The following is a 25,736-nucleotide window of genomic DNA, read 5'->3' on the forward strand; positions in this document are numbered from 1 at the left end:
ATCATATGATTCAAACAGCTGAAACCCAGGACAGGGCGTCTTCCACGGCCATTATTGCCACATCTGACGCGTGTGCTGCAGTGACTCCAGTGAAGTGCCCCTTTGGACACACTCTGGGGACTCAGTCTGGAGTGTTTTCCCTTGAAGAGGTACTTTCAGACAAACAAGAAACAGAAGGCGCTTTCTGAGAGTTTTGTTGTCTAAAGCAAAACAAAAAACACGGCTGGTTTGTTGTTGTTGGTCAACAACTGTTGATTTATGCCCTGGAAAACGTACAAAGGGCGCAGTGTTTTTGGAAAGGCTTTTAGAAACTCTCCAGAGGTGTTTCCCTCAAAGAGGCTACAGTGCCAGTGAGGGGGAAAAGCCTGGAGAATGGAAAGGGAACACTTATCCATACATTTAGAACATGTCTAGTAGCACAGCTGGTTCCTTTCAGAGTTTTCCTAAATGAGGAATGGTTGGCATTTATGTGTTTCCATAATTTCTTAAGCAGCTTTGTTTCATGATGAGCATAACCCAAGACAGTATCCCAGGCATCCCGAACCATTCTTGTCCACTCCTTAATGAGGTGACAAGGCTCCAGCCTCTCACTTGGAAAGGATTCAGCTGTGTGAGCTCAGTCAGCCCTGCAGATGTATGAAATACCTTCTTCCTTCTCAGTACCTCTCTTCTCTTCCATACTGGTCCAGGAAAATTTCTGAAGAAGGTTCCTTTCATAAATAGTTGTTAATATTGAGATTTTGACCTGTCTCTCTCACAACATTTAAATGGTTTAAATGCTCTAAAGGTTTTTGAAAGACTGCTGAAGTATAGACTGACTTTTAGAGCAGCTCAGTGAAGATGACAGAAATTTGATCACTGATCATGCAATGGGAGAAAACTCATGGCAATCCTCAAGTTGAGCAAATGTCAGGAAGTGTTTTCATATGAAGGTTCAGGACCTGGGGTTTAGCTTTTTGAGGTTCTTAAGTTGTTTGGGACTTGGAATGTCTCCTTTCCCATTTTGGTCTCCCACAGACGTGGCTGGAGCCGTTGACAGGGCAAGATGTGTTCCAGATCTTAGCACTCAGTGAGAGGTGACTCAAAAAAAAACCCCCACCCCTAAATGTTCAAATACATTGCTTCCACCCGAGTCCTTCTGGAAACAGACTCTTTTTGCATTACTTTTGATCTGTTGCACAGACCTTAACTGCTTTGCCAAATGCTTTGTGGCATAGCACAGAAATTCCTCCTGGCTCCTGGATGTAGCTGCCTTTAGGGCATGAGGTAGCAAAGATCCCCTGTATGAAAAAGTTGGGAATATGCTTCCTTTGCCTCTTTGGTCATAGAAATACCATCATGTTCCTGCTCGGGGGAGAATGCCTTCTCATCTCCCAGAGTGTCTGCTAATCCTTTATCCCAGTTCCTAGTGAGTCTTGCCCATCCTGGAGCTGTGTGGTCCAGAGGTGGACCAAGACAACCCGAGATGTCTCCAGTGGGCAATGAACTGTCCTGTCCCTCCCAGTTGTTTTCCTCCCAGTTTGAAGTGGGGAAGGTTCTGAGGGCACCCACAGGTACACTAGAGGGCAGGATTTAGCCCTTAAATTGTCTCATTTAGGAGATGAGGAGCACTTTTAGGTAAAAAGCTGGTTTGCAGAAGAATGATAATCCAATTCCTGTTAGCCACTGCGTTCGCAGAGCTCGAAAAGATAAATACAGGTAACATGTTGTGAGATGAGGTGGCTGCTCTTGGTTTTCATTTGGTTCATAAATGCTTGAAATTTGTGCAGCTGATTCTAAGAAAAAGTTTATCTGTAGTGGGATCATATTTAAAAGCATTTTTCAGGAAGTAAATTATGTTAGTAACTCAACCTGAATTTTGAATCACAGTCTTTTCAGTGATACTTTGTTTCCGTAAGCTTTCCCCAGCTCCCCTGGATTACAGGTAAGGCAGGCAGTTCTAATAAATAATTATTTGATCATTATGGTTTTTAGCACCCTTGGGAGCGTTGCCCTGGGATCACTGGCCATCTGTTCCAGGATATTTGAGAGGTGATGGATTGTGCTGAGCTGGTTCACAACCCTGGAATTAATGGTGCTTTTGACTGTTGGTGACAGCGTGTTTAGTGCAATTATCTAATAAAACCAAACCAGACCCAATGCAGCCCAGAGAATGCTCTAAGTTACTGCTGCTGAAGAACATACATAAGTATATGACATCTGTAAATTGAATATCTATACCAGGTGATATCTGAAATGTTTATGGCATGATATTTGAAGCCTTAAAGTAGTTAATGAGATAGTGTTTCAATCCTGATGGAGAATTAATAGCCTTTGCTTTTGTTAGCACCTGTTTAAGACTATGTGTTTCAAAATAAAGCAGCTCTCTCACCCTTCACTGTTCTCCATAGTGTTCGGTGACAATATGCCGGTCAACTGTTTTGCCTGTCTGCCTCTTCTGCTGCCTCCAGACTTGTCAATAAAAATATTAAAAGGGCGACTCTCTGGAGTGCCGGTGGCATTTTAGGGTTATTATCTTACGTAGTTTTTTGTTTGTTCAGGGAAGGGCCAGATTTTGACTGGAGCTCGATAGGATCGGCCGAGAATACAAATGAGATGATGTCTGCACAGTTGGGTGGAGGTCGTCCTGCAGGAGCTGTCATGGTGCACTGCTGCTGGAGTGACCCTGGCTGAGCCTGTCGCTCATCTTTGACTTTCTGAGCTTGAAACCACATTGAGCGAGTGATTCAAAGGAGAAGGAGACTCAGGGTGCTGGGAAAGGGCAAAGTAGGATTCCATGGCCGTGTGCAGTGCCGGTGTGGTGAAATTCTGCTCTTGTGCTGCAGAGCTCGGTGGTTTGTCTGTTACCTTCTGACAGGATTTCAGCAGATCTCATAAAACTGCAATCATTAGGATTCCTGGAATATGCGAGTCACAAAATCCTGGTAGCCATGGCTGTGGCATCCTGCACGGTGTTTTGTAAGAGCAAGGAGAAATGTCAGTTGTTGTACAGCTTGAAAATACTTGTAGTCTTTTTCTTGGTTCTTTCCTTTCTGCTCTCAGGCTGGCCCATGATTCCTGATGCAAGCGTACCCCATGTCCCCAGACACTCTGTGCCTCTGTTCTGTGAGCTGTAGCTTTGGGGGTTATTTTTGGTGTTAAAGGATGTCCTTCATATACTCAAATTGTGTAGTTACCACAGCATCTCAATCTTTTTCTTGAGGGAAGGTCTGTAGCACCTCTGGGGATGGGCATTAATTTTTTGGTATCTTTTCTTGGTGTTTCTGGGTACTGGGAAAAAAATCTTGAAGCCTTTATGTTTCACCACATATCCATCATTGAGATGCCAAGAAAAGTGCCAGAGCTGGTGTGAGGGAAGTGGTAGGAGTGCAAGGCTGGGAGTGTGGAATGGAGGGACACGGAGTGCCCCTCTCCAGCAGCAGCTGATTGTCACTGCCTGTGCTGTGATGCCATGTCCTGAACCATCTCATCTGTGAAAATGCAGGACAGGATACAACGTCTTTCCAGATGGATGTCATGAAGAGCATGACCAGAGTCTATTCAGTTGTTACATTTCAGGTTAGGATAGTCATTTGGGGACTGTATTACAAAGAATGTTCATACAGTCCCACAACTTTGGGAAGACCAATGGAGAGACTGACATCCCTGGCTGTAGGAAGCCACATCTGTGGAGTGGTTGTGTGCGCTTGCTCTGTGGCACCTGCTGGTACCCGCGGGAACAGAGGTGGATACAAAACATGGAGCACATGTTACTGTGGAGGAGCAACCAAGGGCCGTGTAGGGTATGTTGAAGTCACTTAGGGAATCCTGCTGCACAGACTTGTTGGGCTGAGCAGTTCCTGGGAAATGATATGTGGATTCAGTTCTTTGGGTTTCTCCACCTGTGATGGAGCAGTTGGGATGAACAGCTGAATGGACTCCTGGGCATTCATCAGAGTATGTAAATAGAAGGGATTCATTTTGTGGTTTTAGGGAAGTTTACAGACTCACTATGGATGTTTTGCTGTCAGTAATGTTGTTCATTCAGGAAAATGGAGGAAAAAAATGTACAATGTCCTTAGAAATGCAGGAACTTCTCAAAGCTGAAGAGGTGCACAGAACTGCCTCATGTTGCCAGGTGTCATTTAGTTCAGTCCCAACCTTCTGCTTGCTTTACAGCTTCAAGCAGTAGCCTCTTCCAGAGCACTTACCTGTGCTAGAGCAAGTACCACTAATAATAGTAAGGTGTTTTCCAGTGACCAGGCTTTAGTCCCATGGATCAGTGTTGTCAGTGTGATTTTTTTATTAGGAGAAAGGCTATTAGGAGTGGGGTGCCTGGCTGCTGCTTTGATGTGGTGAGACAGTGTGGTGGCTCGTGCTTGTAGCTGGTGTACTGCAGGAGCACCCTCTTGCAGGAGGTCTCTGGAGCAGTGTGGACATTAAAACCACCACATGGATCTAAACCAGGATATGGGCACTAGCAATAGTCAGGCTGAAGCAGCAGGGAATCGAGTAGGTTCTTCCAAGCTGCAGATTCCAAGGTCTCTCTTTGTTGTCAGGAAAGTGCTCACATCTCTTCTTAGTATGGTTCAAATGTACTCAAAATAAAAGTGAGGAATGTTACCCAAATATACACTGTGTGTTTTATTTTCAATTAAGTGATTTGGTTTCTTGCAAAGAAAACGCTTTACTCAAGCAGGGCTGCATTCAAAAGTAAATTAGAGCCTTTTTGTGAAGACTGGGATTCATTCCTGTGCTGGGTCAGCAGTGACTGACAGCTCTTGTCCTTCACTGCAGCTCGTGCTGTTCCCCTGTGGATGCTTTATTTAAAGGTCAGCACAGGGTGGTTACACAGCTTGATGGAAGGGGATGAAATAGGAGGATGAAGTAAGACTCCGAGCTTATTGTGGCATTTGCACTGTCCTTGCAATAAAGGAACTGGGCTGGCACCAGCGCTATGCTGTGTGTGTACATGTATGGCTTTTAATTTTTACTTTTTGTTTGTTTGTTTGTTTTTATTTATTGAAGTCTCAATGATCAGTTCCATTTCATTGGTACTGGAGATGGGGGAAGTACAAACCCAGCACAGTCGCTGTCTCAGCCTTTTGGCCAGGTTAAGAGCAACCACATCTAAAAGGCAGCTCCTGTGTATGAAGTTGTTCCTTCTTCCTCCCCCTGTCTGCTGTGCCATCTCTCTGAACCCTGGGTGCCCGGCAAGAGTTCTGCTTTCACCACTGTGCTCCAGACTCTCTGAAATCAAATTTACTGATTCTTTTTGGCCTTCCTAAAATCCAGCCTTGCCTTTCCTACTGTGATACTGGGGCTTATTGAGCTTATGGGTCGGCAATGTCTCACCACTGCTCTGACAGCCTTTGCATTTCATCTCGAGTGTTACTGCTCCGACACCAGTCACAGCCCTGAAATATTGTGTGTACTACTCAGCAGTTGTGTGAGGTGTACTGGGGGGAGGAACACTACAAAATACATTCTAACAGTTACACATTTTACCTTTTCTGTCTTCTGAAATGCTGTTCCCATTTGGGTTGTCCCTGGTTTTACGTGTTTGTTTTGCTGCAAGTGAAAAACAGGTCATAGTTACAAGGAGATGAGTGAATGCACCGTAAACATAAAGCTGAATTTCCACAAGTTCTGTACGTGTCTTCTGACACGGCTGTGCTGGCTGAACAGTTGCACCAGCTTTGTTCTCAAGTTGAACACCCAGAAGTGGTTATCCTGCGATTTACTGCAGTCAATACTAAATGAAGCGAAAGTAGATGGAAGCAACACGGGGGACGCCTTACTCTTGCAAATTAAATTTGGGAACAGTCCTAAAAATACTACATGTGAGCAGGCATGCATCATTATTTTGATAAGGAAACCCTGAAACATTTTTCTAAATCAAGAATATAGGGTGAAAATAATGGTGAAACTTTATTACCTGTATGCAGTAACGACTGAAGTTCTTCTCTGGTAAAGTTAGGAGTTTTTTCTGTTTGCTTTTGTCCTCTTGACTTCCAAAGACGCATCAGTTCATCTGCAATGCCAGGGAGTCAGCAAACAGTGTGGCAGGAGGCATTTAGAAGGGTTTTACACGATGGTGACTTGGAGTTTCTGGCATACGATACCCTTTCGTAATGCGAAGCACTCGCTGTTTACTCGGCAGCGCAAAATGCTCAAGTCGCGCTTTGTAAGCAGAATCCACAAACTTTGGATTTGCTTTTGCATGACATTTTTACTTTTAAAGGGCTCTGTTAGGTTTGATCAGCCAGATTATGCAAGCTGTGAGAAGTGTGGCTGTGCATGTTTTACACATGGGCACACAGGTAAGGAGCACGGTGTCACACTGGTGCCAGAAGTGTTGGATGTCGCACTATTCTGAAATTATTGTTCTGCAGGATGACTTCACTGTCTTTTATATGAAAAAACCTTTCAAACTAAAGAAACTTCGTTGAAGTTTATAGGGAGCACCAGAGCACCAGAGAATGCTGTGTATTTTGTAATCAGTGTTTCACGGGAGGGATTCCCAGTGCCACGGGTGCAGGTTAGGTAGAGTTGGGTGTTTGTAGGAATTGAGGTCAAGATGTAAATCAGAAAAGGTGGAGAACCTGAACAAGGGAAATAATTTCCATTGTATTCAGTATCTGTACTACTTTAAAAGGTGAAAACTTTTAGAATCTGGGAATGTCCATGTTAATGTAGTTGATTAGGATTGTGTGTGGATACTTAAAGTTACACAAGTTTCTGCTTTAAGCCTGGGTTTACTCTTAAGTGTAACCGGAACTTTCTGAAGTGTTTGTGTTTCAGGAGTGTGTATTTTTGTTGTAGATGTTTACATTTTGGAGACCTTGGGTCTGTCTGCAAGTGGTTTTCTGCCTCTGGCTGGCAAAAAGGAAAAAGATACACTTAGAATGCTGTCATGCAAAAGCAAAGAAGTGTGCCTTTGTATGGGTGCGTGACTCACTGTTTCTCGCTGTGACACTCCATTGGCTCAATTGTTTTTGTTGCAATTCTGATGGTTTGGTTTATTAGCAGCCCACCTCTCCCGCTAAGGTTAGCTAGTTGTTTCTCCCTGCCTCTCATGTGTTCCAGGTTTTAGGCAGTGTGTGCATCAGTGACTCTGGCAGTGGCTCACTTTTACCATGAGCGTAAGAAAGCGAGCAAGGAGTTGTTCTCGTTTGTGGTCTGAAGACTGGGGGATGCCTCATATGTCAGCACGTATCAAATAGCAGGAGATATTAAATTGCTAATTGTGCCTTTGAGAAAGAGATATCAGAAATTGTCAGAGACTGATGTGGGACAGAGGGACACAAACATATTTGTAATTCCTAGAGAAAGTTACAGTAGGCATCACCAGGCTGGGGTTTGGATCTGATCCAGCAGGCAGGAAGTGTCGGAATGGGGATGTTAATACATGTGTGTTTGTAAATGCATGTGTAGCTTTGAACCAGTCCCTGGGCTTGGGAGGGTTTGTCGTGTTAGGTGTGGAGCAAGCACGTCTTGCTCCTTGTGTTTTTCTTGGACACCTGGCTGGGAATAGATGTTGCCCCCGAGCATGAAGGAATGGCCAACTTCAGCCACAGAGGATGGTGGAGTGGGAATTCGGCTGTAGGGTGTTGCATTTAGCGAAATGTTGTTGAGCCTTACTTTTTGCTCTTTTTTTTTGTGAACTTCCTTGCATTTCTGATGCTTATTGCCTCTGGAGCTGACCCACCTCGGCAGTGATACTGCAAAATAGCTGCTTTGTGCTTTGCTGTGGGCACGGAGGTGCGGGAGGATGGGCAGTGGGAGCTGGCGCAGCAGCTTCACCGCACTGTCACTCGGGGGCCTCGTGGAAGGGTTTTCCTTACAGGGCCTCTGCAAATATGTTGGAGATGGGCCCTGAGCCTTTGGCTGGGGCTGAGCTTTTCCACAGCAGACTGTAGTAACACTAGTCATTGATCCAGAGACGTGCAGCCTGGGATTTTTGGGGGGTACAGAAACTCTCCCTTCTCCTAAACTGAGTGAGAGGTGTTTTTGCTTTTCGTTCCAATAAAGCAGCTGTATGTTGGTGAAAGCAGAGATTGAAATAGTATCCAATTTGTCCTCCCTTCCCTAGCCCTGAGCTGCTCCCTTAGCTGCAGTGTGGCAGGCAGGGTTCTCACTGTGAAGTGATGGAGGCTGGGCTACAGAGTCCTTCTGGCCTGAGTTTTGTGTGATCCTGACACTGGGGCTGGTACTTGTAGCTTTAGTCTGCACTGAAGTCTGTGTGTAGGGTGTTTGCTAGAAGGGCTACAGTGAAAATACGGCCGAGGCTGTAACCAAACCTTTATTTGCTGTGTAAATGCATCCAAAGCCAGAAGCTCATAGTTGGTTTTTACTTCACAGTTTCTTTGCTATAGTGGTTGGAGTTCCCATTTCCTTGTGGAAGAGTAGAAGAATGGGGTTTTATTAATCTCTTTGACTAATAAATCCTCAAATTCCATCTCCTTCAGATGTGTGAGCTTGCCTCACGCTCCAGTACAGCACCTTCCTGTACTGCCCTTACCCTGCCCTGTCTTCACTGCTCTTTGCTGCATTTACCTTTTATTTCATTCCTAATGTACTTCTGTCCCTTTCTCTCATGCCTGTGACCTTTATTCTCCCTTTTCCTTACTGATCCTGCGGCATTCTCCTGCCCCAGAACATCTTAGCCAGTGCAGCTGCTTGGGAGTGAAATACCAGCACGTGGCTTTACTCACAGGGATTGCCCTGGGTGAAGGGCTTGCCAACAGATTCCCGCTGGGAGTCAAAAGGTAGTGCCAGCTTAGCAGTGAGCAATTTCCAGAATGTGCAGCTCTGTGTTTCTGAAGTATTAAGTTGGTAGATTTTGCCCAGGTCTTTGGAATGAACAGATTTTGAAGGAGATTTTTGGCCAAATCCATTATGATGCAGAGCAGCAAAACCATTTGGGACCATTTAAGCTGTGCAGTTCCTGGGTCTGGGCCACTCTAAAGCTTTGGTTTATTAGAACTGTAGAAGGACCTGAGAGTTTGCATTGTACGTGTGATTTTCCAGTTCTAGTGCTCAGGACAATAAAAGTACTTTTGGAAAATGTTCATGTTTTCTCTGTTCTCTGCATTTGCCAGCAGCTTTCCTGTCTAGCTACTTGTCCTTAAAATTATTTTCTCCACTGGACTGTGCAGAACTGCCTTGGAAATAAATTTTTTTTGAGGTCTCTAAGAAAATGAGGAAGATCCATTTTTTTAACAGAAATCTGAAACCTTGCCAACCCCAATGCTATTAAATACCACTTTTCAATTTCCATATTCTTAGAAAAGTCTCTCCAAGTTGTGAAATAAATGCCCATTTGTAACTCTCTTAAATTATACTGTTTAGTTTAACCTGCAGCTTGTACATCTGTCCTGGCCACATACCCTGTGAAAGAACATCTCAGTGCCTGCTGTAGTGTAGTCCAGCTTCCTTTAGTGCCACAGATTGTACTGGTTTCATTGGAAATTTGGATTGGACTGCACAGCTTGTGGTGTTTTTCAGCCAGAACATCAGTGAATACGAATCTCTAACAGAACCTCTGTGTATTGTTGGGAAAAACCATTCCCCTCTCTCTCCATTTTTGATACTACTGGAAGGCACTGTAGGGTCACCTGAGCTGCATCACTCAGAGTTTCTCTGCTGGTGTGGAAGTGCATATGTACATCCTGCAATTCATCCTTCTTCCTCAGCAGGGTGATCCTATGAAGCTTCTTGTGATAGAAAAGAAAGTCTTTAATAGGAGCTGTAAATTTCCTGGTTCCTTTGAGTTGGTTGTATTGTTTTATTTAATAATTTAGCGATGAGTTAGCCCCAGTCCTGGGGATGTTTGCTCAGCAGGAGAGCTCTGTGTCCTCACAACACCAGCAGGCATCGAGCCTTGTGCTTGGCGTTCCTCGTGGATTGCAGGGCATGAATGGGAACAGGGAAATAACTCGAGGGGCCCTTAAAGGAGTGCCAGAGTATCTGGGAAAATGAGCCTTTTTACCCTTGGTTAATGAACTCCTTCACAACAATCTGCTACTTTTGCGGGGCTACAAATGTCTTAATGATTTGACTTTCATGGATGGGGTTTTGAGGTTCACTTGTGCTGAAAACAAGTGTTGGGAGTAGATGTGATGAATGGAGTCTGCACTGTTGCTGTTGGTGACCAAAGGCTGCAAAAGGTGCGGTGTCAAGTGATAAATTTCTCTTGCAATCAATTTAGTTGCAGTGAGCTAAACCTAAAATTGTCGCTTCTGGTGACGATCATGCGGTCAAAATGTGCTTGATCAGTAAGGCTGTGCTGTATCTTGGCATCTCCAGTTTAGTGTGGCTGTGGCAAATAATCACTGCATTAATAAAGCTGTAAAATAACACTGAAACCTGAAAAACTCACAGTACTGTTCTGGTTCTGTTTGTTCACGTGTTTTTGGAGTTGGAGAGGAAAATCCAGTGAAACTGATTTTCCTTTTGAGGCTTTCAGTACTGCAGCTCTTTTCAAACTTTGCAGGAATACCTTGGGGCTTTTTGATTCTTTTCACAAGCTTCTCCAAACTATACAAATTTTTACAGGACTTACAAACCTTTACCAGAAGTTTATTTTTACAGAATTTGAACTTCTGGCCTGGTGTGATGCTGTAGGATTTCGTGTGCGTTTTTGTCCAGAGAAAGTCACGAAGCATCATAAGTCAGTACTGCAGTAATTAATATTAATTTTCAGTTGTTCCACAGCTGTTTCTTGTTAAGTGTGTGGTGAAAGCTGTGTGCTTGGGCACATCTCAAAAGTCCATTTCCCACAGTCCCTGCCCAGAGCACTCTTCCAAGTTCTTGCTTCCCCAAAGGCTAAGGAGTTACACCGAAGTGTTTGGAGCTGTTCACAAGTCCGATTTTGGCCTCCTAACTTGGGAGCGCTGTATTTTGGATACTTGATTCTGAGATGAAATTGCATCTGACTTTTTACTTTTACCCTGAAAAAGGGTTTGCAGCAATTATCCCAACAGTTTCACATTCCCTGTATTCCTGGTGTTGGGGTTTTGGTTGGTTTCTTCAGTACTGCCTTTTTTTCCCTTCAACAAAAACCCAAACAAGCAACAACCTCTCTCTGAATCTCAAGAGATGCTCCTTCTCCAAAATTTACAGTCACTTCAGAAATTTATTCTGATGGCTGAAAAACTCAAGCTGTTTAAAACTGCATCTCCAAAGGGAGCAAGGTCCCTGCTGAACCAAAGCAGGTGGGTGAAGGAAGCTCTTGTCTGAGATGTTGTATACAACAGGCAAAAGGGGAAGCTTTCACATGTTCATCCATACTACTGGGTTTGATTTATGGCTACAGAAATCAGTTAAGGCTTTTTGTTAATAATTCACAGGTAGCAGCTGAAAGCTGTTTGATAGGACCTTACAGGTTTTCATTTCTATAAAGTCTTTAATTTCTTTTAAGTGATGCAAAACATGTTCCTGCTTTGTGTAACACTGTCTCTTGTGTCTTTGCTGCCTTCACCTACTGCTGCAGTTCTGTTTGTTTGTTCCTCCCACTTGTTGGATGGATGAGGTAAACGAATGGATATTTTTCTGTTGGGACGTGCCAGGGCCCTTAGGAGTGATTAGGATCTGGATACTCTCAGACTCGCTGACCGTCTGCCTGTACAGAGCTGTGTGCATTCAGTGGCTGTGGCTGTTCTGCAAACATGGAGAGACACCACTGGAAATTTTGCCGTGAAAAATTTCCATGTTCTGGGAGCAGTTGACTGCGCCCTAAGTGGCCTTTCAAGGAATTTAATGGATTTTAAGCTGCCTTTATGCAAAATGAAGATAGACTTACTCAATCTCGCCGTTGTCAGTTTGAGAGTAGCTGCTTTCTTTGTAAAAATGGGATCAGAAAGCCAAAGGTTGAAAATTTACCGTCTTCATTGCAAGCTGAAGCTTTCTGTGGTGGAGGGTTTGAAGCAGTCAAGTGCTGCGATCCCACGGTGGCTGTGAAACCTTTTGTTGTTGTTTTTTTTGTTCGCAGTCAAGCTGCAGCTTCAGGCGGAGGAACGAGGTGTGGTGTCCATCAAAGGTGTCAGTGCCAATCGCTTCCTGGCCATGAAGGAGGATGGCAGATTGCTGGCCTTGGTAAGCAGCACTTCCCTGATGTCTCTGTGTTGTGGTGTCCTGCCCTTGCTCTGTGTGGTGTGTGTAGCCTTTCTTCCTGCACGACTTGCTCAGCTGCTCGGGGTGGGATTTATCAGGTGGAGAAATGAGCTCTGCACAGCTTCTGTCAAGTACTTGAAATAGGAATTAGGAGGATTTGGGTATTTCTGCCCTAGCTAGGAGCTGCAAAATTTAACAGGAATGGCTTGTCTGAGAGAGAAAAAATCACAGTGACCAGGAAGTTATAAAAACAAATGAAGAATAAAGCGTCTGCCTTTTTACCCTCAGGAGTAATTTTTTCTCTTTCACTTACTTTCACATAAAGCAATTTTAAAAGACCTTTTTGAAGTGGAAAGTAAAGCAAATTTCTTTTAAAAAATTACCTTCATGGTACTAATCTGTGTAAATTATTTTCTCATTTTTCTCTTTGTAGAGAATCAAGGTTTTGTTTGGTTTTTTTTTTGGGCACTTCTACTTCCTAACTAGAAAACTAGCAAGAAAAATATTTTTGAAAATATGATGATAAAATTTTAAAAGTTATATAAATGTGGGTAAATTAAGCTGCTCTCTAGTAAGACTAGTTTTAGTTTAAACTCTTGTGTGGTTCTGGTACCAGCTGAATTTTTAACCCTGTTTTAAAGCCAGTGCACACAGCAGACTCTGAGAGTTAATATCTCTCAGAGCCAGATGATAAATCTTGCTTTAAGAACTGCAGTTAAATTAATTTTTCTTATGAGACCTAGGCACTGTAATTCCCTCATCCGCATTTATATCCTTTAGTGCCTGCTGAAGCACCTCTGCAGGGCACCTACCCTACCAGAATTTTGGTTTGCAAGAGTCCCTGGTGCTTTGTGTATTCACACAGCCCCATTCAGCCTCTGTGCAAGTCCCCTGCATCCCTGGGGCTAAGAATGTGCATTCCTCACCCTGGCTGAACTGCAGCTAATGAAGGAGCCCTGACAGGGGCTGCAGAAATTATTTCTGATTCCCCTCCTCTGCCTCCATGAAATGAGACTGAAAATAGTTTCACAGGAGCAGGGCTCCCCAGGGCACTCCACAGTTCTGGCTCCAGGGAGTTTTGTGTGGGCTCGGGAATGCAGTTAAAGAACCTGCTTCAAGTTACTCGGATACTGTGTGACAGCTCAGTTGAAGAAAATGTGAGGAGTTGTCCACTGTGCTATTCTTGAGTTAAGGATAATTGGGAATTTCCTGTGGTGCTGGTGCGGTGGCATTCAGCTTCCCATTCTAATCGCACTTCGTACCCTGAGCGATGGGGAACGGTCAAAATAGGGTGTTGAGAACTATTTGTAAAATGATAAACAGAAACACAGGGCAGTGTTTATATTTGGGATTTCTGACCTGCTGCTGCATGGTGGGTTTGGTTGTAGAACGTGCTTCCCCTGCAGCAATTCCAATTGCTGAGTTCCTATAAAGCGAAACGCTTGGAAAGTATCGTCCAGTCACTTGGAACTGCTCTCTCAGAATATGTAAAATTGGGTCACTTTTTGCTTCTACTTGAGCTTGTAAAACTCTTTTTTTTCCTTTGGTGTTGTTTCTGGAAATGGGTATTCCTTGAATCGTGTTTGCTGCATACAACATTGCTGTTATTCAGAGTTGGAAACTCTCTAGTCTTTTAAAACGTTTTTCCTCCAACCAGCCTAACAAATGCTGCTGCAATTTCATGGCTGTTTTCTGTAGCACTGGCAATGTTTTTCCATGTGGATTTCTGCGCTGTGACTTCCAGCAGTCTGTGGCTGGCTGTGCCTTTAGCATTTTCTGCCTCTAAATACATTCAAGAAACTGTTTCTAATTGCCAGCGTCCCTTGTTCAGTTAGAGCAGGGCTGTGTTTCACGAGAGCTCGCAAAGAGCGTACAGGGGAAATGTCTGTGGTAAATTGCACATGATGAAACACTGCTGAAATTTCTTTTAAAACTTTATGGAACTTTAATTCTTAAATACATAATTTAGTCCTCTAATCCATCAGTCACTCAAGTACTTGTCCTTTTTAATGTCTGGGGTTCTTTAATTACTTTTCAGCGTCCAGGATCAATTTGCAGTGTCTTTGTTTTACAAATAAATTAACATTTTCAGAAATACATTTGCAAATTTTTCTTCAGGCCTGTTTTTCATCTTGTTGGATGTTTTTGTAATTACTTGTTGAGACATGCTGCAGGGTTTGTTCTGAGCTGGGCTTTGCAGGATGATTTACAGCCCGTGGACCACTGCTCACCCTGATGATCTGTGTGGGGGTGCAGTGGGCTGTGTTCTTGTCTGGAAATCTGGATGATGCAGCTTTTCATTGATCATTTTCATGCTCTTTACTATCAGGCTCAGTCATGGGGGAGATGTGATCCCTAGCACTGGAGGAAATGCCTGGTTGTGAATGCAGATAGTGAAAATTTCCCCTTGGAAAATGCACTTTTAACTGAAAATACCTGTGCAGAAATGCATCTGTTCCATGAGATTTTTCGATGGAAAACCAGAAACATTTCCCATCTGATACAGTTTATTTTGACTTTCCAGTTTAATTATAAGAATGAAATACTTTCATTTTATGGAATGAAATGTGATTATTTCATTTAACGAAGAAATTTCCCAAACTTCTCATGAAAGGACGAATTTTGACTAACTTTTTTTTTTTCTGGTAAATAATTTGTTATTTAAGGATATGACCTGTTCATTCTGTCGTGTTTGTGTGGTTTCACTGCGATCAGCGAGATTTTGCCAGACTTCAAGGACTTGACTCGAAGGGAAATTCTTGTCTTTTGATGTTATGGATTCAAACTGTGCGCAAAGAATGTTTGTGAGAATAACCTGCATTTAGTCTGAGCAGAGTTCAGGTGTTTCATGAGGTGCTGTGAAAGATTATACTGCCAGAACGACCCTCTGGATGCAGCCTGGACTGAAGTGTGTTTGAAAGGAAAAAATCACAGATATCCAGGGTTTTTCCAGGTGCTGAGATTGACAGTGCAGTCAGTGGCTGGCATCCTGCTCTTGTTGGACAGCAGTACAGCTCCTGAAATGTTACCTCTGGAAGATGTAAAGGAATACATAGTTCATGAAGCCTGAGTTGTCATTTGTCACCTAAATGCTGGGGTTTATGTCAAAATGTTTACATTGACAACGTACTGTAGGAAAGCACTGGTGTCACGTATACTTTGGGAAGGAATAAGGACTTTTCTTTTTTCAGCCTTTATTGATGTGCCTGAATTTCCAGCTTGGGCAATTGTACTGAATTGTCTACACTCTGCTTAAAGTTTTGGTTCTTAAAGGCTTCTTTATACATTTTTTTATCAGAACAAAGAATTACACAGTAAAAGCAAAGTAAAAGCTGCTTGGTCTGTGTTAGAGACAATAAATGAACCATAGGTAAAAACCTCTTCTTGTAGGTGCTTTTAACAACATTTTCACAATAAATCAATAAATTCACAATTTCTTCAGTCGTGAAACAGTCATTCTCTATTTCTTTAAAGCCAAGGTACTGTTCACATTCTTGCTAAGTTAGTCCCCTGAATGTGAAGAATTGATTTGTGGTGCTACACCAGTAATTCTTTCTCTTTTCCCTTTTAGAAATACGCAACAGAAGAATGTTTCTTTTTTGAGCGTTTGGAATCCAATAACTACAACACTTACCGCTCACGGAAATACTCGGATTGGTACGTGGCACTAAAAAGAACTGGACAGTACAAACCTGGACCAAAAACTGGACCTGGACAGAAAGCTATCCTTTTCCTTCCCATGTCTGCTAAAAGCTGACTTCCATGGCAGATTCTGAGCACCAGTGCCACACCAGCACTAAAGATGTCGCCTTTCCTTCTCCTCTCTGAAGTAGCCAAATATAAGCAATTATTTGCTGATATTATAACTACTTTTGCAGATACCAGATTGAATCATTAATGTTTCATACTGTTTTTACATTGCTCTTTAAACCTATCGTGCCAGTGTGTGTGAGATAAAATGACTTGCAGAATATATTTTCAGGATCAGTAACACTTCTGTTTTCTTCTAGGTACTTATGTATTTTATTTACCTTGTGCTTGCTTTATGGAGTAGAGGAGAACAAACCTGATGCACACTCATAGCAATAATTACCTTTAAAAATAATTTATATCTTAGCTTATTAGAGAACAATTACAATCTAATAATTACCTAGAAAGAAGTCCACAGATAACTGTAATCTGCAACACTGCAATAATAACTCTAAATTATTACTATAAGGAAATGTGAAATGTATTGCTCTCACGTCATGTTTCTGTAGGACTCGGGCAGCTCCCTGTGGTAGAGTTTATAGAACAGGCCTGTGTAGACAGCTGGGAACTCCCTCATGGTTATGTCAATCCTATCAAACCCTTCCCGGTACCCGAACAGTAAGAGCTTGGCCACGTTGCTGGTGATGGGTGTGGTGTTTTCTGTCCTGGCCAGCTCCTCCAGGTCCATCCACTCACACCGGAGGCACTCATGCTGGCAGAAGCTGATGTGGAAGGAGGAGGGCTGCATGCGGCAGATGATGTACATGTCTGACTTCCCGAAGGCTCCGGGGTGTTCGTGTTGCTGCCTGATGCTTAGGATGGACTTGAACTCTGACTTGATGCCAGTCTCTTCAAAAACCTCTCGAACTGCTGTGTCTCCTGGGTGGAAAGAGCAATCCTCACAGTACGTCTGAGAGTAATTTAGCACTCCTTAAACCTTCTGGAAAGGTAGAAAGCCTCTTACTCAGCGTGTTCTCTGTTCTGCTTCATAAGGTTTTCAGAACGTAAGTCTGTTTTTCCAACACAAGGATAAGCTAATTTTTTTGGCCCCCAAACAAAAGTAATTACTGTGTGTTGTTCCTGTGTATATCCTACAGAATTACTTTGGTAATGCTGTACAGGGTGTGGTTTGTAATGGACACTGATGGCTGCTGGCTCCACTGATCTGTTAATTCAAGCACTGCACTGTCTTTGCAGTCCTTTGGATCTCCATCCCTCTCCTTGCCCCTGCCCAGTCTCAGGTTCAGACTCTGTGCACCTGCACCTGTACTGATGTCAGCTCTCTTGATCAGATCAGTTTCTCTGCACCTCACCCCAAGGGGTAACAAAATGGGTAAAACTCTTTTTAGAAAGTGAAAGTTGGTGCCAGGTCCTTTTCAAGATGTACCTTTAGAGTCTGGTGACATTTCAAATACGCCACAGCACCAGTGCAACACAGAGCCCGTTCTTGCAGGAAACATGCTGCGAGCATGTTGCACCTCTGCTGCATCTGTGCTGCATGTGTGCATTCTGTGTGCCCCAGCCAGAGTGAGGTCAGTGCTAACATTCCTCACCACAAACGCAGCAGGAAGTTGAAGGGTCTGCAGGGTCTGTGTGCTGTAGTTACAGCCAGAGAACCACCCATCCATCCACAACTCCTCCAGAGAGAAGATTTTTCTCTTCAGTAACAAATTCAAGAGCCCCAAAGAAGTTTTTTAATATTCCACTCATTTCTCCAAAGTCTGCAATTTCATCGTAGTCAAGTCAAATCCAACTTGCCTGGGGTAACTACTGATGGGTTAAATACTGTCTTTTCCCAAATTAATGTAACCTCCTGGTTGTGTCTGTTCTGAGTGGTCAATGTACAGAACTCTTGTGCAATGCTATCTGCTCCTGTTAGTTCATCTTCAATAAGGAATGTGTGCTGACTTGCTTCCAAAAGCAAATGCATTTTAAAAGACTCGTAGAGATTCACCATCCTATGCAAGTTTGCATCTTGCCAAGTCAGAGGGGAACAAAACACACTTCAGGGGTGATTTTAGATATTGGAAATTTTAACTCCCTGCAGGTTTTTTTGTTAGTGGGCAAGGAAGGGGCTGTGTTACATGGAAGTAAACTGAGATCATGAGGAATGCTGAGGCAGGCTGTAGTTAAGAAAATTGCAGTAATGAGGGATTTCATTTAAGCTTTGAGCTTTGCTTTTAGATGAAGTGCTGTTTTGTTTCCCTTTTATTTAAATGTGTGTGTGTACATATAAATATCCAATGACAGTTAAACTAGAAGAAACACTAGGGCTGGAGTTTCAGAAATACTCAGATACAAAAATGTGTGCACTTTGCTTAATCTGAATTGTGAAACTCTTGGTGTCACTTGCAGGAGTCAGTTGGCACTCATTTAAGTAGGCAGCCATGCATGTTGTCACTTCATGTAACCAAAGGATTTTAAGCATTGTAATAGCAATTTTTAATTGTAATTTGAAATTTAGTCCCTTGACTGACTTGTGTTTTTAAGGTTTGATGTAAGAATGAGAAAGGAAAATTAGGCTCTGTTATATTTTATGCTTCACTAATTTATATCTTCTTGTAATATAAGCTGTGATGCAGAGAATAGTAACTTTTATTATTCTGAAGTTTAGAAGTGGCAGGAGGGAAGTTGTAAGAGATTCTTCTCCTGGGTGGTTTTGAGTCCAGGCTCCAGCTGTAGTCTCACCTGTTAAGTGAGGGATGGCTGCTGTTGTGCTCAGTAGCAGTATCATTCTGGGGAATCCCACTGGAACACCAGTGCTGGTCATTTGTGGTTCCCTCAAGTACAAAAGTCCTGCTGCTGCTGGCACTAGAATTGAGGAGGAGCCTGGCTAGACAACAGCCATGGCATTTGGGATTCTTTTGAAAACATGGATCCATTTCACCATGTTCCATTGCATTATACAGCAAATATTTTTGATTTCGATTACCAGGTTTGACAGAAAGATTTAAAAAAATGACTCATGAGTTATAAAAACTAAACTCAGCCATATGCTGACAAGCAGAAACTTTCTTCATGAATTGAAATAATAACTGGATTACAGCCCTACCACACACTGTTGTAGGGAGACTGCTAAAGTAGGTATTTCTAAGGTATGGAACAGCCAGGAAACCTGGGCTTACGAAGTAACCAGCCTACGGATCATGATTTTAATGGCTGAGATACAAGGAGAAAAAAGTCAGATTTTCTCTCTCTCCATAAACATCCTTGTTCATTCATTCACCTGTGAAGATAAACTGCAAGCAGTGTTTACCAGTTGTGCTGTGTTGGAGAGAAATGAGTCCTCAAACCAGCACTGTTTCCTACCACAGGAGTGCCTCATGTCTCTGTTGGGAATATGTGCCCCCAGGACTGAGGCCCTGCACTTCACCCTGGTTCTGTGCCAAGGAGCTCTTGGTCCCAGCTAATCAAGTGCAGGGGGTGGAAGGAAGCAAGTGCATTTATTTCTGTTTTGCGCATAAAAAGGGAGAGTTGGAAATTTTTGCTCAGTCCATTCCTGAGGTCACTGCCCTGGACTCCAGTGTGAGCTGAGAGCTCCCTGTTTCAGTTTTATTTGGGCTATATATGGATTACTTTAATCCTCTGCACTTCTGGCTCATATTGCAGCATATCTGACCAGCCTACAAAAACTTAGCTGGCCTCAAGCACTCAAAAGAAAAGTGTGGAAAAGAGTAAATGTTACAAACACAAAACTTCTTTGTCCTGAACATGCTACCCTGTTACCATTAGGGTCCCAGGACTGTGTCACTGCATCTATTCACCATTAATTGAAGGAAACAATCCATCAGAGGAGTGACAAAGGTCAGGCTGTATTTCAGCGGTGTTCATGTGTTTATAGTTCAGTTGATGGCTGACCTGTTCTCATAGAACTTACCAATGTCTTCTCCTGGATTAGACAGACCTCCTGGAAATTTCCATGCATTTATAGTCTGTATTGGGGGAAAAAATCCATTAATGAAACAGTCAGCCTGTGCTGCACTCTTTAATACAAAAGAGACAATTGACACATAACTTTTTTGTTGAAGTTGCAGTAGTATTATTATTTTACAAATATCAGTAAGTAGGAACTTGTTTGTTCCTGCTGATGTGATGATCAGAGATGGCTACAGTCTGTATGAACTATTGGAACAAAACACCTGCTGATTGAAAATACAAACTGTCCAACAGTCATTAGACAATGTTGCTGCTAGATAGAGTAGTTGAATATTAAAAAAAAAAAGCTGCTATAGACTATATAATCTTATATTTAATCACTAATGTATTCCACTTCCATTGTTTTGGCTTTTAAAAATGTATATATATTTAATCTTACAAACAGGTATTATGATTGTACTGTTCTATACTGCACTGGCTTTAAGATGTGTCTGTAATGATCATTTAATGTAACTTGTCATTTTCATGGAATACAAGAAATGAGGGCTTGTGTGTGGTTTATGTATAGAAACATTTATTGAAATGCAATAAAGTTCAGTATTAAAACATGAAGTGCAGGCTTGGTGTTGTTACTCACACTGCTAAAGGAGTCCCAGTCCCTGCACCTCTTGCAAGGGCACAAAGATTTGTAGGTTTTACCTTTACTTCTATGTACTTTCTATTTCTTTCCTTGTTGAAAGTTTATGTAAGAAGAAGTTACCCTTCTCTTAGAAATAACTGCAGTAAAAAGGCACACTGGCCCAAAAAAAGCTTTTTTTGTCTCTGCAGCGTAGCAGGGAAGCTGTGTGCTTTCCAGTGATTTGAAACCCTAATGACTACATTGGAAATTATTTTTTTTTCCTGGGCATTCTTAAAGGGCTTGGATAGGAATTTAAAGTAATAGATTAAAAATAGTGCAGATGGAAAATACATATATTTGTCTATTGGCTTTCAGATTTACTTTTAGTTCCTGGAAATCTTTGTGTGCTGTGGAATTGTCCTGTCACAATTAAACCCAAACAGCTCTTAAAATTCCAACAGCTGTTAATTTATTCATTTTTTTTACCCTGATATCTGCTTAAAATATTTACTAAAAGGTAAGCATGCACATTTATATTTTTGTGTATAAAAGGGTAAATTAATGTCATGTTTCTAATGTTTACAATGTGCTGTTCTGTCCTTGGAGACTCTCTGGAGCTGGAACCACTTTTGGAGTCTACAGCATGAGATGTAGGTTTATGCTTTAATTGGCAATTGCTGAATGAAAGCCTGAAAGTCTTCGATATTTTACTCTATTTTAAGTAAAAATATAAAACACAGAAATGAAAAATAAACATTTTCAATTACAGGAAATAAGTTCAGAGGAAGAATGTCTTTTGTGTTACAAACTCAGTGTGGTATAATTGAACCTGCCTATAAAAGCACTCTCTCACTGAAGCTCATTAATTGTGTTGTGGGTCCTAATGAAGTGATGTTTTGGGTCCTGAGGAGAAAAGTCTTAGTAGCTATTTCAGGAAAGACAGGAAAATGCAGCCAGTGAGATTCTGACACAGTTTCAACTGTGTATAAAATGAAAATTATGCATCCAAGTGTATTTCAGTCTACCTAGCTAAGTTCTGATTGTTTTATGTTAAAACTGCATTAATCTCACTCTCTTAGAGAGTTAATTTGTGCAGTTTTAACACGAAACACTTTAACTTGCAAATGGAAGCACCATAGAGGCTAAATATCCCTTGAATGGAGTAGCACAGGCAGCTGCCAGTGAGCTGGAGAGCTTTCTGCAGCAGCTGAGTTCAAACCTGGGTTAGCCTGCTAGGGGCTGTAAGACATTTCAGTGATGGATGGAGTGACCTCAGGCCACATCACAGGAGCCACCCTCACCACAGCCCTGCTCTGGTCTGGCATCCACTGTAGTGAGGGTGGGCGCTTCCGTGAGCGAGGAATTCAAGATCTTTACACCTGCTGGACCAAGGTGGTCTCCAGGTCATGGCTAACCATGCTACTGCTTGTTTAAAGCCACAGGTACGCCTGGAATTCTGGAAACCAAACCAAATTGGTATCCTCTCAAAATCTGTTTCAAGCCATGGGGATTTTTCAGAGGTCTGCATGCGTCCAAATATGAGATGATGGACTCCTGGGTCAGTTACAGGAGAAAACAGAAAGCTCCAAGCAGGAAGAACACTTTAGTTCTGCTGAATCAATCTGCAGTTATAACAAAGCTGTTGATTTTCAGAGTTTTTTGGTTTTTTTTCCCTTAATATGGAATTCAGTGATTTGTTGATATATGTGTTTAAGACACTTGCAAAAGGAAGTAACTTTCAATGTTGGAACAATTTTGGACTGGAATAAACATACATTTTTGTTTTATACTACAAAATAGGCTTATCTAAATGAACTTCTCTGTTTTATAATCCTTCAACAAACATACCTTATTTCTGTCTTGTACAACCAACACCTTTCCAGTGCTTTCATCTAGAACAGCACCTGGTATAGAAAGAACATTGAAAAAGATGTGGTGTTGGACAATGTTCAATAAAGCATAACAAACCCCTAATGTACAGTTAGCAAGGTTTGTATGGATGAATCACAAAGCGGTTTGTCAGTGGAAAACAGATGCACAACAAAGTATCAGAAAAAGGTTAAGTATCCCATATAAAAATTCAAAGTTGGCAATACCAAGATAAATAATTGCAACATTTAAGTTCCAGATTAGACTAGAAATGAAAAGAAAAACTTGCTTGTGTTAGTATCAGAACTAAAGAATGCAAGATCAAGAGGTTACCCAAACAATCCGAAGCCACTCGCTTCAGCAGAGACGTGCCTGTAATCTTCCTCAAATAACAGGGAATTTTCCAGTGACTGGCTCAGAAGTCACCCTTAACAGGGACAAATTTTTCTCTTTTTCAAATTTCACATTTCTTTTTCAAGTTTTTGTGAAATTCATGACAACGCCCCCACCTGCTGCAGTGAAGGTTTGAGTGGTTTTGGGTTAATAACACCAGGTTTAGTACTCTGGGCTGACTGCACAGATAATATTCAGCTGTGTGACTGTCTCTGAACTGGCACTACCCAGCTAACAACTCATGACAGGAACTGCACCATAATCTGGGTCAACGTCTCAATCAAACAGGGTTGCTTCCAAGTGGAGAAGTGACAAAAAACCTTGATGAAAAAACCTGTCTGAGAAGTGCAGCTTTTCCTTATGCCCTCATGCTCAGCCCGTGACTTTCTCCCACAGATTACAAGTTTTCCTACTTTCTGGAACCCAAGTGCTTTCATGTTTAATTATGTCATAATCACTGCTCATACTTTAAAAATGTCCTTCCTTTAAAGCAGGTATTTTTTCTCAGATTTTAAAGAGCGCTGTGGTGAGCAGGATGAGTGCTGTGGTGCAACTTACCAGGATCTTTTCCACATCACTCATGCATGGCTTTCAAATTAGAGGTTAACTGTAACAAAATGCTGATGTCATTTTACAGCAGGAGGAAGAGGATACAGGCACATCTGTGATGACATGTGCATTTAAAATGCTATGGGGAAGTATGCCCAAAGGAAGGAATTATTAAGGAATGAGTGTCCAGCTAAAAACATCCTGTTTTTTAATAATACATGGCGGAGTTGTGTGTAGGAGAATATTTCAAAGATGAAGTACCAGTCTTCCTTCAAGATATGTCAAAGGACGTGCTTTAAGAGGGTAGTCACGTATCTGCCTCCCTGTGGCTTGTGACTTTATGATTTCATTCCTCCTGTAAATATTTAGCAGTGTCCAAGTCCAACTACTGTAATGATTAAAGGAGGTAACAAAAGGAAAGCAGAAGGAACTTTGTGATTAGAGGATTTGTTTTCTAGAAAAAGCCATTTCTCAGCCAAAGCGTTTGCTGAGGCCAGGGAAGGCTGATGAAGGCAGGAAACTGCTGTTTGAATCTAACAGAAAGTGTGTTTGCTCTCCTCTGTCCCCCTGAAACTGAAGCCTGTGAATGTAATTTTTGGCAGTGAAATTCCCAGTGAGGTAATCAGAATATCTGCTAGGGGACACCTAAATGCAGAGCAAGAGGGAAGAAAACACACTAACAGGATTTGCTGCCTGGTGTCATGTTCCCTCACTGGGCCACACCTGGTTGGCATCAGTGAGATTAGAGCTTGACTGCCCTGAATTGTGGTTTTTAAAACTCTCCCTCCTGCTACAAATGTGGAGGTTTAAATCATCCAATGCCAGGATGACTTTCTGGAAAGGTTTATACTTTACCCAACCAGGTAATCACTATTACAATACCACTTAGTTTTTCAATGTTCTCTTTTGGGAAACAGGCAAGAAAAGCATTTTATAAAGCATTTAAAAAAGAATCCCTCTGATAACTCCAGATTATGAGTAACAGAGGAGAAAAGTATCTTTACCCCACCTGTTTTATTTATGACTGATGTAAAAATGCATGCAAAGATTTCAGTGTTGAGAAGCACTTGTTAAGCAGAGAATGAGTGCAGACACCACTGCCTGCAGTATAAGCATCAGCAGACAGGAGCAGGTATTTGTGAAACACCTTGGGAATGACTTTTAAGTCACAGTAAAGCAGCTGCTGGTTTCAAACTTCCCTAAGTACCAGGACTGGCCAAGGCTGACAATCCTATGTGTGTGTAGGCTCTCCTTCCTGGAGTCCTTCAACTCCAAGGACTTTGTTTCAACAGGTGGATTAATGTGGTAGCAATGCAAATAACAGCTGTGTTGTAAAGCTTGTAGAGCATATGAGGGGGAAGGAAATGCCTTTCACTTTTCTTCCTCTCCTTTTACTTTCCTTCCTCAGCTTGTCCTCTCATGCCATTGTTGCGTGGCATGTTTACAAACACGTCACTTGCTGGATGGCAGGCCACATCCTCCTCGGAGGTGGAGAATTTTGGAAATGCTTTTTGAAAACACGTTAATCACTTCATACACCAGAGACTCCTCTGTACCTTCGCACATGTGGAAAATCCTGCCGCCTACAAACGGATGTAGTAACTTAGCTGGGAGACACATCACATATTCCACTATTTCTAAACAATAATGGCCAAGCCCAATGAGTAACATTTGCTACTCTCTGCTTGGCCACTCTCTATCCAGTCTGCTAAAACATGACCTGACCCCGCTTATTCACACCTTTGTCATCACTTGGCTGCACTTGGTCCTGAGGCACAAGCCCTGGCTGTGCTGCGTTTGCTGCGTGGGAAAACTCCAGACAGGAGGAAAACCAGCTGCTGGTCTACTTGGCAATGAGACTCGCTACCTGCTCCCTGTTCCCGTGCTGGTTCCTGCTGGCCAGCCAACCACTCTCCACATCTCTGCTTTCCACTTTCAGGATCCTCACGGGACCGACTCCCGCATTTTACTGACTGGCCACGGCTTTGAAATGGGGACTCTCACCGGAAAATTGATTTTATTTACTGCAACATATCCTAAAATACTATTTGGTTAGGGAATAAAGAAAGCCTTGTGTTTGACCCTGTCCCCAATATCCGTATTTAAATACTTGAATATTTCAATAAAATGAATTAAAAATATAGTGGAGCCTTTCCACTACCCCAGGTCTCCCTCCTAAAGTAGAAAGATAATGGAGTAAACCTACCAGGTGGTATCCACATATTTTTGGGATGTGTTCCAGATCCACTGACAGTGAGTAGAACAAAGGACAAAAAAACCCCACATAGCAATCATTATTTTACACTTTTCACACTTTCAGCTGCCTAGAATGCTTTCCTGGAGTATTTACGTCCTTTAAAGAAAATCCCAATAAAGACTAAAAGCATACAGGTTTGAAAAATGGTAGCAAAGAACACATACATTATATGTTGTGCCATTTTAAAATCCATACAATAAATTATGAAATCCATATACCTGCACTTTCCAAAGTTTTCTTTAAGGACTATTCCTACTTACAGAGTGCAAAGTAGTACAAAGTACTTGCACAGCTGACAATTATGCTCTGAAAATACATTTTTAAATA

At 42.2% G+C, this 25,736-nt stretch overlaps 2 protein-coding genes and 1 long non-coding RNA gene across 3 annotated transcripts in view; 1 reads left to right on the plus strand and 2 right to left on the minus strand.

Moving 5' to 3' along the window:
* LOC117244239 overlaps nucleotides 1–7,010 on the minus strand; it is a 20,773-nt gene extending 13,763 nt beyond the window's left edge. The window contains exons 1-2 of the long non-coding RNA XR_004496933.1: nucleotides 5,918–7,010; nucleotides 5,488–5,550 (exon numbers count right to left, since the gene is read on the minus strand). This is a non-coding gene — a long non-coding RNA (uncharacterized LOC117244239). The remainder of the gene's footprint in view (nucleotides 1–5,487; nucleotides 5,551–5,917) is intronic.
* The window catches only part of FGF2 (fibroblast growth factor 2), a 19,016-nt gene extending 3,000 nt beyond the window's left edge, over nucleotides 1–16,016 (plus strand). The window contains exons 2-3 of the mRNA XM_015624147.2: nucleotides 11,975–12,078; nucleotides 15,668–16,016. Of these exons, the coding sequence (XP_015479633.1) occupies nucleotides 11,975–12,078; nucleotides 15,668–15,853 (290 nt within the window). The 3' untranslated portion in view covers nucleotides 15,854–16,016. The remainder of the gene's footprint in view (nucleotides 1–11,974; nucleotides 12,079–15,667) is intronic.
* The window catches only part of NUDT6 (nudix hydrolase 6), a 13,066-nt gene continuing 2,497 nt past the window's right edge, over nucleotides 15,168–25,736 (minus strand). Inside the window, exons 3-5 of the mRNA XM_015623636.2 lie at nucleotides 22,190–22,245; nucleotides 19,724–19,778; nucleotides 15,168–16,725 (exon numbers count right to left, since the gene is read on the minus strand). Coding sequence (XP_015479122.1) covers nucleotides 16,337–16,725; nucleotides 19,724–19,778; nucleotides 22,190–22,245 — 500 coding nt within the window. The 3' untranslated portion in view covers nucleotides 15,168–16,336. The remainder of the gene's footprint in view (nucleotides 16,726–19,723; nucleotides 19,779–22,189; nucleotides 22,246–25,736) is intronic.

Source organism: Parus major, chromosome 4 (assembly GCF_001522545.3).
Source record: "Parus major isolate Abel chromosome 4, Parus_major1.1, whole genome shotgun sequence".
Classification (NCBI taxonomy): Eukaryota; Metazoa; Chordata; class Aves; order Passeriformes; family Paridae; genus Parus; species Parus major.